This window comes from Rousettus aegyptiacus, unplaced genomic scaffold, assembly GCF_014176215.1.
Source record: "Rousettus aegyptiacus isolate mRouAeg1 unplaced genomic scaffold, mRouAeg1.p scaffold_m13_p_3, whole genome shotgun sequence".
In the NCBI taxonomy this organism is placed as follows: domain Eukaryota; kingdom Metazoa; phylum Chordata; class Mammalia; order Chiroptera; family Pteropodidae; genus Rousettus; species Rousettus aegyptiacus.
In genome coordinates, this window is record NW_023416306.1 from 88,358,464 (window position 1) to 88,371,643 (window position 13,180).

Here is a 13,180-nt window from a genome sequence, read left to right on the forward strand (position 1 = left end):
AAATGGTCTCTGTACCTATGAGTTTGTTTCTGTTGTTTCTTTGTTTATCATGGTCTTTAGATTTCACATATGACATTTGTCTTTCTCTGTGTTACTTACTCTACTCAGCGCAATACTCTCTAGGTTCATCCATGTTGGTGAGGTGGCAAGATTTCATTTTTTTTTTTTTATATGGCTGAGTAAGAGTCCATTAAATATATATACTACCTCTTCTTTATCCATTCATCTATTGCTGGACATCCAAGTGAACTCCATATCTTGGCTACTGTAAATAATGCTAAAATAAACATATGAATTCACATGTTCCTTCAAGGTAGTGTTTGGGCTTTTTCAAATAAATATCTAAAAGTGGAATTACTGGGTCCTTCCTTGTCTCATTATAGCTTTTGTTTTAAAGTCTATTTTGTCTGGTATTAAGTATTGCTATCTCAGCTTTTATTTTGTTTGTTTCCATTTTCATGAAATATCTTTTGTTATCTTTTTATTTTTAGTCTGTGTGTGTCTTTTGATCTTAAGTGAGTCTTTTGTAGACAGCATATGTAAGGGTCTTGCTTTCTTATCCACTTAGCCACCCTATCTTTTGATTGGAACATTTAATCCATTTACATTGAAGTAATTGCCATTTTATTATTAATACTTTTTTTTTTTTTGATTTTCCCTTCTTCTACTTAAAGAAGTCCCTCTAACATTTCATGTAATGCTGGCTTGGTAGTGATGAACTCCTTTAGCTTTTCTTATCTGGGAAGTTCTTTATCCATCCTTCCATTCTAAATGATAGCTCTGCTGGGTAGAGTAATCTTAGTTATAGATCCTTGTTTTTTATCACTTTGAAAATTTCCTGCCAATCCCTTCTGGCCTGCAAAGTTTCTGTTGAGAAATCAGCGGAGAGTCTTATGTGTGCTCCCTTATAGGTAACTGACTGTTTTTCTCTTGCTACTTTTAAGATTCTTTCTTTGTCCTGAGCCTTTGTCATTTTAGTTATGATGTGTCTTGGTGTGGGCCCCTCTGAGTTTACATTGTTTTGGACTCTGCATTTCCTGGGCCTTTATGTCTATTTCTTTCACCAGGTTAGGAAATTTTTACATCATTATTTCTTCAAATGGGTTTTCAATTCCTTGCTCTCTCTCTTCTTGTTCTGGTACCCCTATGATGTGAACGCTGGTACACTTGATGTTATCCCAGAGGCCTCTTAAACTATCCTCATTTTTTTAAATTCTTTTTACTTGTTCTGTTCTGATTGGTTGTGTTCTGCTACCTTATCACTGATTCGATCCTCTGCTTCATCTAATGTACTGTTAATTCCTCCTAAGGAATTCTTAATTTCAGTTATTATATTCTTCATTTCTGACTTTTTTTGTATGTCTTATTTTTGTTAAAGTTCTCACTGAGTTTCTTTACTCTTCTCCTAAGTTCGTTGAACATCTTATAACCAGCATTTTGAACTCCACTTCTGGTAGATTGCTTGTCCACATTTTAGTTAGTTCTTTTTTTGGATCTTTCCTATTTTTTTTTGTTGGGGACATGTTTCTTTGTCTTCCCATTTTGGCTGGCTATTTATGTTTGTTTCAATGCATTAGGTCAGCCTGTTATGTATCCTGGTCTTAGTAGAGTGGACTTAGGTACTAGGTGTGCTGTGAGGCCCAGTGGCACAGTCTTCACTGGTTACCTGAGCTGAGTCCTTCAGGTATGATCTTTGTATGGGTTGTGTGTGCCTTCTTGTTGTAGTTGAGCCCTGGTTACTGTTTGCTCATCAGTAGGAGGGATTGACTGTTGGGCCAATTAGTTATGATGACTGGTTGTGACTAGTAGAGAAGCCGTTATGCAGAGGCTGACCCTACAAAGGCAAGATTTGCTTTAGCAGGGCTCTAGTGTCTGCCCTTTCTGCCCTTTGGGTGTGTCATCCTCAGATGTGACCCTGGGTGGTGCTCCAGCTCAGAACAAAGCCAACCACTAGGCATACAGGCTGGGGCATTCCGGGAGGGGCCCTGCTACAGACCAAGTTTAGCCATAGCCTGTGCCCTGCCCAAAGCCACCTGGCATTCGCCACCAAGTAATCTGAAGATGACTGCCATACACAATGGGCTTGGAAGTGCCTCGAGAGGCCTTGCTGCAAACCAAGACTGGCTGCTGCTAGTGCCAAGATGTAGCTCCTCAGCAAGAGGTATGGGACGCACCAAAGCCAGATGCTGCTTGTTTAGATTTTATGAAACATTGAGATATTTTAGGAAAGTCTGCTGCATGAGGCAAATAAGCTGACTGGAAAATCCACTGGAAATGGCTTGGGTGGGCCTCTAAGTTGGAAGGAGCGGGGTCTTGGGATATCACCCAGGCAGGAGACTCAGATACAGCTGTCGCCTGGGTCTGCAAGCTGGGCAGAGAGGATTCAACAAAGGAACAATGCTCTCTGCTAACACTTATCGCTGAGAGAAAGCTGCCCTTCCAGCCATCACCCTGAAGCCAGGCAACTCATTTCCTCCCCATGTGCCCCTAGTGCCTTTCAGCTGCTGCCTCAGCACTGGAGCTCAGAGAGAGTGAGTCTGTCAGTGGTAAGTCCACCCGCCAGCCCATAAGAGGAATGTGTGTGACTCCCTCGGCCCTCTGTATCACTCAGCCACAATCTACACTGGTTTTTATAGCCAAAAGTTGTAGGTACTTCTCTTTCTTGTACTGCAACTCTAGGCTGGGATCCCTTGCTTCTCCAGTGGAGACCTCTGCAGCTGAGATATCCCTCTGGATTCTCACCACTACATGTGGGTGTGATACCAGCCTGTTTCACATCTCTACCCCTCCTACTGGCCTTTTCTGAGTATCCCCAGTTGTAGAACTTCTGCTCAGCTAGACTTCAGGTAATTCTCAATAAGGGCTATTCTGTAGTTTAGTTGTAATTTTGATGTGGTTGTGAGAGGAGAAGAACACAGCATTTACCTATCCTCCATCTTGACCAGAGCTCCTATGTCTGTGAGCTTTTAAAGGCTGTATATTGATTCTTGAAAGACAATGTTTTAACTTACATATAAAATATCGTAAAACAAAATCAGTAAATGTTTATCTTTCTTCACAATGTATAGGTGTATTTAAATATATTTTATATGATATTGTACAGGACCTACAAAAGTCAAATGGTCTTAAATGGTCTTTGCCATATGCATCAGAGTAAAATAGAATAATTGCCATTTATGGGGACTAATTTTTTAATACTAGTCACTCATTTTATATACCCATTTATTGATTTGCCTTGCTAATATTTATTAAGAACTTAATATGTGCCAAGAACTGTACCTAGCAATGTGGGCGGTAATAAAAATAATGACAAAAGCAAATACTTCTTCAGTGCATATTTTGTACTAGGCACTATTGTAAACACTTTCACATATTAAATCATCTCAATGCTATAAGATAATTAACAATTGTTGTCCTCCATTTCAATAATGGGAAATTGAGGCATGCAAGAGTGAAAAAAACTTACCCAAGTTCAAGCAGTCATTAAATAACAGCACAGTCAAGATTTGAACCCAGATATCTCTTACCACTCAACCATTACACCATACTTCAGAGAATTAAATCATGGAACTTTACTTCTGGTAGAAGAGCAATAGTGGTAGCCTGGCTAATGTTATACAATGTGATACAAAAGGGAAAATATGGGGAGCTATTGAAGCCTATAAGAAGGGAATAACTGGCTTGGGATATTTTCAGTTACTCTTTTGTATGTCCTCAAATTAGTAAAGAATCCTTCCAATAAAAATATCTTTAAAATATTTTTAATAATAGAAAAAAATGTATTTTTATGTTTTTTCCTACTTTAACATTTTCTCTAGGACAGAACTTATCCTTAAGCTTGATGATTCCTAATGTCCTTAAGGTTTTTTACACAAAGCTTCATAGTTTAAAAAAGATGATATTTATAAAATCAAAAGTTAGACATTAGAACAAAAATGACAATTTTACCTTTTATCTTTTCAATATATAAAACCAGAAAAGTTTATTCTAAAATATATATGAATATTTTTAATGTCTTAAATTATTAGCCATTTTTTGTTGTTGTCTGCTTAGGCAATATTGGGGTAACCAGAGAAAATGAATGCCATCTTCAATGAAACTAAGTTGGAACATTTTGTTTTCAATTCAGATTTATAAAAAAAGAAGAGTTTTTAATAAGATTGTGAATGTAGTTATGCAATTATAGTAAAATAGTGGTATTGTTACCAATGTATTATTTTTTGAGCATTGAAATACCCTTGAGCTTCTTTTTAAAAATATATATATATTGTCTATCTAATAGAAAACAACTCATCCTCATTCAATTTCATGTACAAATATTTCTTAATGTCATCATCGTGAATTTCTATAGTTAAAATATATGTTATGAATGGCCTTTAGGCCTTGACACTTTCAATTTACTAAAATATAATGTAAAAAAATGAGCTTTCTTAATGCTATATAAATGCTGGAATCTCTAGATTTATATTTTAACTAAATACCTTTGTAAGATTATAATATTTACTTCAAATTCGGCTATAGGGATTTTCCTTTTTTCATGATAATATAGCAATAATTAAGTATATTTTCAAAGTATTTAATTAGTGATATCTTTCATCAGTTTAACAACATTAAATAATTCTTTGAGATGCTGTCTTTTCTACAAAACTGCATTGCCTTTTGCAACAAAATTTTAGTCATAAATCTTTCTAATTTAAAATCAACTCTTCAGAAAGGCTATTAAGGTACTTTGAAAACTTCCATATTACTTAAATAATGTTAGAAGGGCCAGCATAACGATGTTTAAAAAGGTCATCCAGCCATTCCGTGCCTGTCCCACAGAACCATAACAATAATGTGAAATTGTTTTCTTGCTCTCCTTTGGCTTTTTATCTTCTTTCAAAAAGGCAGGCAGTATTGAACCACAAAAGGAGTTTACTTTCTATTCTAAGAAATACACTATGCAACTCTAAGCTGAAGCTAATATCTAAAAAAAAAAAAAAAATTGCAATACAATTGAACACATTAAATATTTTTAATATGAATTGATTTCATACAACAGTTTTATTTTTGACATAAAATATTTCTGAATGTGGGAACTCAAACAGCAGCATAATACATCTGCAGTTTTTATTTAGGGATGTATTATGTAGGCTGGCCCTCCCAAGTAAGAAGAAAAAAAAAGTGCTGTAAGTGAACATAGTTTTTGTGCACTTTCTATTTTGAGTGTTTGTAGAAAAGTCTATAACACAGCATATTATTTATTTTTGTATTTTTAAATCTGAAAGATTGCAAGTGACTTTTTTTTTTTCACACTTGGCAGGTTATTTATATGACCCAACATAAGAGTGATGGTAGGAATAGTTTGGAACTATGTTTGAGGTCTCACTTGTTTGTTTGTTTCTAAGTTTTAAAGTGGTAGTTATAAGAACTCACTACCTACACCTTTTAAATGTAGAAGTTAGAGCTGAAGTGTGTGGACAGCATTAGAATTAGATGATTTTGTTATTCCTTTCAAGATCAAAAACCAGGCCCAATGTTTGGTAAAAGACTGGGATGGTCTATGCCTTTATGTCTTATTTAGTCATGTTCCAGTTACAAAAATCTATCATTTTACCTCAGAATGATCCAAAAATTAAATAATTGGCAATCACCATGAAAATACAAGGACTAAACAGCTACAGTATTTACACCTGGAATGACAAAAACAGTCATTATCAACATTAAAAAAGAGCAAGGAGTTTTGTTTTAAAACTTTATTCCTCTTATTATTCTAATTTGGAACAATTATTTAGGAATACATAAATTTAAATTCCTTTCTCCATATGATTCTTAATATAGGCTTACACCACATAATCAAAATATATATCCACTATATCTGGTTTTAATTTAATAAATTGAGATTTTGGCAAAATAGAACAATATTTTATTTTAATTGAATAAGTATGAAGCATGCTGTTGAATTCTAGTTGTAGTAGATCTAAATAGGTGCATGTTCTTTTGTTTATGTCTTTTAGCATCTCCGTCAATTAAACTCTTGGTGGATGACCCTATAGTTGTAAATCCTGGAGAGGCCATAACATTAGTATGTGTTACGACAGGAGGAGAGCCTGCGCCCTCTCTCACCTGGGTCAGGTCCTTTGGGACTCTGCCTGAAAAGACGGTTTTGAATGGGGGAACTTTGACCATACCTGCCATCACCTCAGAAGATGCTGGTACTTACAGCTGCATTGCCAATAATAATGTGGGAAACCCTGCAAAAAAGTCCACCAACATTATTGTGAGAGGTAAGTTTACCTAGAGAATGTTACAACATAGATTTCTGGTTTAGCCAGGCTATCTCAAAGCAAATAATGTGTGATAACAATATTTCTTTAAATATTGCATATATATTTAATAAAGAGAATTATTTATAAATAATGAATGATATCAGCAGAACCTAAAATTCCTAAATCTTAATAGCAATGTCTTATGTTTATATTGAATAGTTTTTATAACATATTTTTAGTGATACCATTGAACAGTTTTATATGTTCTTAGTAAAAAAGAAGATTGAAATACAATTATGGCATAGAGCATTAAACCTTGTTATACAAATAGTGTATTAGTTTAGGAATTTAACAGATTTATCAATTTAATGGCTAATCAACATTTATTGAAACCCTATTACAAGCAGAGCTTTGAGTTGTGAAATTACATAGTGATCCATAAAACACTAACCTGTATACAAGGATTCTGCTTTCAGGTAGTATGAGTAAAATACACCAAGTAATAGTCATATGATAAAATGTTTGGCAAGCACAAGCAAAAGCTATAGAAATATAAAAAAGTATATAGTAACTTTTGATACAGGTTATTAAAGAATATCTAATGACATTTGCACTAGGTCTTCTATACTAGGTAGAGTTTTAGACTGAAGAAAAGGCATGAAAAAATTAGAGGTGATAAAGGGCAAAGTTTATGAGGAATTGATGTAAAAGGTCAGTCCCTAAGTCAACAGTAACAGGGATGTTTTCGTGTGGCTACTACCAGCTGCTGTGCTGGTACTAGTTATAGATGAGATGCTATCCCTCTGTTTGGGAGGATTTACAGTGACTGGGCAAGGAGAGTATCTGCTTCTTCATGTCTCACTTCACCTAGATTGGTTATGCGTTGAGGATAGAGGATGGACAGTGATGCCTTTAAAGATAAAACATATATCCATATGACCAAGTGGACACTTCTAGAAGACAAATGAAAATAAGGAAGAAAAATAAGAATACGAAGGAATAATATATGAAAAGCATTCCAAATTATTATTAAGAATTATGAATGCAATGTATAATCTTTTATTCCGTTATTTTATCAAGAACATGAACTCACTAGTGAAAAATGATGCATTAAATCTAGTTGACCATAGAAGCACTATAACTTCGTTGAATCCATGTAAAAATGGCAAAATATCCAGTATGAAATTCTGTGTAGCCCTTTGTAAAGGACTAACTCATTTCACAACAAATATATGCTCAGAAAATAATTGTTCCTTTCCATACCATCTAACACAGTTTTTATCTGTGTTCTTACAAAGAATGGTTTTCAACTTTGATACGAATGACCTAAAATAAATAAGGCCCTAAAAATGTATTTCTCCCATTTATATTTTTATGCCTTTAATTCATCTGAAGTACACATTTGCTTAGTCATATTATATTATCGGTTGAAGCTCTCATCAGTGGCATTCACATAATTCATAAAATCAAGTTTGGATACACTCTTACTGAATATAAAAATAACCTCAGTAAGAGTGAAGGGAGAAAACTGCTACTATAATGCAAGGCATCTAATTTCTGCTACAAAGGCCAAGAAATTCAGTTAAAGAAAAGCGGTTTTCTTTTTATTACACAAAGAAATTATTTTAAGTCTTCTGAATTTGTACACCTCTGCAGTGTCTTAGGTTAACTGTGTCATGGATACAGTAGAAATGGAATTCTAGGTTTATTTCCTCCCCATTTTTTAATAATTAAATTAAGATCCATAGGCCAGGTTTTCTAAGGAAGTGTAAGAATATTCTGTGCATAGAATTCCCATTATCATTGAGAATATCTAGGGACAAAATAAGAAGATACTGTGCTTATAGAAATAAAACTCTAGAAATATTACTAATCTTCTCATATGATTTTTTTAAAGATAAAAAACACTTCAAATTAAGTAATGTAGCTGACACTCTATGTAGATAATAAATTTAAAACTGAACAGGAATCTCATGCTTTAATATTTTGTTAGAACATGCATAAATATAGTAGCAATGACTTTTCTTATGATCTTAAAGAAATTGTAGTAATTGAGCCACATTTCTCTCAAGTCAGGAGAGAAGCAGTTGCTTGATACATTTAATAAGAAAATTATGTTGATTTCCTAGTCATATGTTAGGTGGCTTGAGCTTAGTACTTACCAGAGTGCTGTTTGATAATATGTCATTCCCACCTGAAGTCTCCTGTTGTTAAGATTCATTGTATTTAAAAATGCCCACATTCCTTTTGTTGTAAATTGAACCCCTGTGTTGAACAAGCATGGTTTATAATATGATCAAGACATTACTATATTTACTGTTGCACGGTTGCTTTAACTTTTATTCAGTGTCTTAAACTTATCCTGGTTCAGGAAGAAAAGTCAGGCAAACCCCATGACCCTCTGCTAAGTTTTAGAAATAGAGACTCCTACAATACGTATAAATCACAAGAACAAATCTAGTCAGTGTTTTGGATGCATGATCTAAAATAGTAATAAAACTCCAAATCTGACTTAATGTAAAATTTTCTCCTATGCCCAGCTTTGGTCCAGTTTGTTCCAGACCTGGTCTCATGCGAAGCCCCTCACTTGGTTGATAGGTTCTCTTTCTTCCACCTTAGGCCTAGAAGAAGCTGCATCTCACATTTATCTCTAAAGATATCTTTCTAATCAAATTTAGTCTCTGACACTATTTCTACCCTTAATTGTCTATAAACTCTAAAAGTTATAGAACAGTGTCTTGCAGTTTCTTTGAAAATTCTACACTCACTGTGGAATTCTTTGGCGTCTATTCTCAGTCAAAAGTGAATCAGGAAAAGTTTATTTATCATATAGTTTCACAAAAATATAGAAAGACTATATGAATTTTCAAAATTTCTAGCTGACATTCTTAAATATGATCTGCCAGCAAGTCCTCTTGGCCCTGTCTTTAAACTATACTCTAAATATGACCATATCTTGCCACTGCATTCACTATTACCATCCTTATGTAAACTATCTATGTAGATCCTCTAGTTGATTAAAACAGCCTTTCAATAATCTTTTTAGTCCAGCCTCTTTTTAAAAAAGGGGCTATTTTCCACTGAGTTAAAAATTTACCCATACATGTAATTACTCAAAAAAAAAAAAAACCCTTAGATTTTTTCCATGAAAGAGTTCAGTGTTTCCTGTTGATAATGCTGAGGTTGGTGTTATGTGTGTGATTGGTGTGTGTATATTGGTAGTAGTGGTTGTCGTGTAGGAGTAGAGGGTCTACTCCATGCAGTGATTCAGGCACGTAGGCTGATGATGCCTCTGCTATCTTTGATCTGTGGTTACTAAGATTGCTCTGAGTGTTAGTTCCTTTCCTGTCAGCTCAAAGTGGGAAAGAGCACAAATGGGAAATTTTATGGGCCAGGTATGCATTAGTGCCAATAACATTTTATTGGCTAGATATTAGGCACATAGTTACATGCAATAATGCGAAGGCTGAGAAAAGCATTTTTATGGTGTTCCCAGGAATAAGAGGACATGGATTTTTGTCAACAAGTAGCTCTCTTTGTTATATTTGTGCAAGAGACGGAGTAATTGAAATCATCTTGTTCTTCTGATTAAATTCCTGCCATACCTTTCCATCTCACCTAAAATAGAATTCGAATTCCTCATCGTCATTTCACATTTCTCTCTTCTTTACCCACTATACTTTAGACACATTATCCTTGTTCTTTTTCACAGGTCAGGAATGACACATTTGCTGTTCTTTCAGCCTGGAATGTTTATTTTCAAATACCACCTTCTAGGAATTGTCTTCCCTGACTATCCTATCTTAAATAGAATACCTCTATTTCTCCTGCAAGATTTATTGTTTCTTCTTCTCACATAAATACCTAGAGTTATTGTATACATATTTCTTTCTTTATTGTCTATTTCTGTCATGGGAGCACAGAGACAAAGAATTTCTCTATTTGTTGTCTTAGTCAATGATATATCCCTAGAGAGCAGAAAACTACTAAACATGTAGTGGATATTCAGTAAATATATAGTAAATGAATAAAATCCCTTCCATAAGTTTACTGACTTATATTAGACATTTCTTCTGGACATCTATTTCTTTTTAATAGCCTAAATATGTACTCTGTGATATTAAGCAAAATTAGGAAATTCTATATACATATTACATCATATTTGAGTCTTGTGACTTGCTCATTTCAAAGGGCAAAACAGTAACTTAAAACAATAGCAATTATTTGTTGTGCTCACAAATCTGGGGGTTAAAAAGCTCAGCTAAAGAATTCAAGGTCTCATATAATTGCACTCAGAAGGCAGCTGGAGCGCCGGAGCTGGAATCATTTTCCAAGCTTTTTCATTTAAATATCTGGTACGTGGACTGAAAAGTTAAAACGGCTGGGTTCGTTCTCTCTCTCTCTCTCTCTCTCATTTCTTATTCACTCTCAATAGATTACTTTCATGGTTTCTTCGCATGGCATCTTAAATGTAGCCAGCCAGCAATAGGCTAATGGTACCAGGTACTCAGGAGGCTGCCTAAATTCTTCTAATCTAGCCTCTAAAGTCATTCAGTATCCTTACCGCATTGTATTCATCATAAAAGCTGGGATCAAGTATCTCCATCTCTTGAAGGGAAGAGTGTCAGATAATCTGCAGACATGTTTTAAAGCCACCACAATATGCAGTGTACTCCACAAAGTATATTCTTCAAATCCTACTACCATGCTACCTCAATGCTCATTTATGACCCTTTTTCTTTTTACACCTGTTCTCCTTAATTTCATCAGCCTCTGTCTTGAACCTATAGTCACTGTGAAGTAACATTGTAAACAGGTTGTTATTTTAATTTTAGAATTACTAAACTTACTTCAGCCTATTTTTGTTAGCTATGATCTCAGATTCTCAACATGGAGAAATACAAAAAGATGTCAATATTGAAATAGATTTAACCTTTATGGAAGAAGTCAATATGTATTCAGTAAGGCATAAATTTACACTTTTCTCACTGCACAGAAATATGCTGTAACCTCCAGGAACATTATAACCTTCTGTTATGAAAAGTGTTGATTTACCTAACTCTTTATCTATATGAAAGTACTGTTTTTTTAAAAAAATTCTAAATTTTAATATTAAATATATTTATTTGGAACTCATTTAATAGAAATATATCAAGTAGCATTTCAAAATGATCTTTTGATTTATTACAAGAAATCTTATAATTTAAAACTTTTATGAGAAAAAAACTTTGAAACGTTGCACTAGCTCCTTTTAGATAAAGTAATAGTCAGTATTGATTGAGCACTTACTGTGAAGGCTACTAGGCCCACTATATACATTAATTTTTTAATTATTCCAAATATAAATGACATAAAAATATTATTATTCCCATTAAAAAAAAAGTAAAACTTAGTTAAATAACTTCCCCCAACTAACCCTTATTTTACCAGCACACCTAGGATTCAAAACCCACACAATGTGGTTCTAGGGCCATTGTCTAAAGCAAGGTATAATAGTTCTTTTCAAAATTTAGTTAAGTTTTCAAAAATATGTAATCTATCTTACCAACCCCTCACCACAATTGAATGGATTGTCTATTTCTATTTCTTTTATCCTTGTCTTGCCAGAAACTTATTAGGGATTCTTTCTAGACTATGAGTTGAACACATTCTTATATTTATGGGAAAAAAAAATGCTCTACCGTCCTTCATAATAACACTGTTCCCCTTCCAAATATACAGTCACTTTTGATTGGAGTAAATTCTGTGTTTTAGTTGATTGACACTTTTCTCCAGTAATAAGGCATACTTCAATTTAAAATTCTAACCAACATAGTGTTTATATTTTATTATTGTCTAAATAATAATGCATTTTGAAGTACTTGGCATGACTTTTTCTTTACTGGCTCTCTTACAAATTATTGTACAAAAAATTTAAAAATTTTTTATTAATTAGAAAGACTGATTGAATCTTTAAAGACAAATAAAAAATAACTGCACAAGTAAAATGTGAAATATAAACGAGGAACAAAGTAAGTACCTATAGTTATAAAAGTGTGTTCATTATTTTGCTGGAAGGTATGTATCTTCAAGGTATTAATCAGAAAGTCTGTCGGAATTAATTAGCAATTTTCCAGAAAGAATTGATCAAATCTAGCACAATGCATTTCTAAATATAAATTATCTGTGAATTTCCAATTACAGAGTCAGTGCAATTCTTCCCTGGCATTTAATCAAATTAAATTTCTAGTCATCAACAGTTTTCTTCCATGATCTTTCATTAATAAAAACTATAATGATAATAGCTGAAATTGTAGAAAACCAATCCTTTAACATTCTCCAAAAGCAAAGCCGTCTGCTGTGTGCAGGTGTCCTAATTATTCATGTAGATTAAGTGCTCTATTTCTATTTTCCCAATTTAATATTCGGTAGTAATTACATCTCCCCAAAACACCAGAGAGAATTTTATTATGTTTTGTAGTTTTGAAATGATATCATTATTATTCTTTTAAAAATTAATCAGGGCTATACAAAAATCTAAAAATTATCAAATTCAGTAATTCTCATATGAATATAGATAGCTCAGATTCCTTTTATAAATGAGATAAATCCAACCTCCCTTTATTCATTAAAATAACATATGAGGAATTATCATAAAATACAATTTCAAGTATAAAAGTTCATCTAGATATTACATAATAAAATTACTTTTGAGTAATGGGATACAGACAGCTTAATTATATATTATTATTTTATTAAAAATTCAGTAGTTCTGCTTGGTAGATGGAGTCTGTCATATTTACTTAAGTGAAAAGAAGACATGTCAATTAGTAGTAGTGCTTTAAAAATCAATACCTGTTAATATCCAGAAAAGAACAAAAACTAACATTATTCCTTTAATTCTTTAATCGGTTTCTTTGAAGGCATTTATTTATTTATTTATTTGTTTGTTT

At 33.4% G+C, this 13,180-nt stretch overlaps 1 protein-coding gene across 3 annotated transcripts in view; it reads left to right on the forward strand.

The window, feature by feature from the left end:
* MDGA2 (MAM domain containing glycosylphosphatidylinositol anchor 2) overlaps positions 1-13,180 on the forward strand; it is a 773,979-nt gene that overhangs the window by 497,881 nt on the left and 262,918 nt on the right. For all 3 annotated transcript variants that reach the window (XM_036239414.1, XM_016151454.2, XM_036239415.1), the window contains one exon: positions 5,997-6,266. In XM_036239414.1, the coding sequence (XP_036095307.1) occupies positions 5,997-6,266 (270 nt within the window). The remainder of the gene's footprint in view (positions 1-5,996; positions 6,267-13,180) is intronic.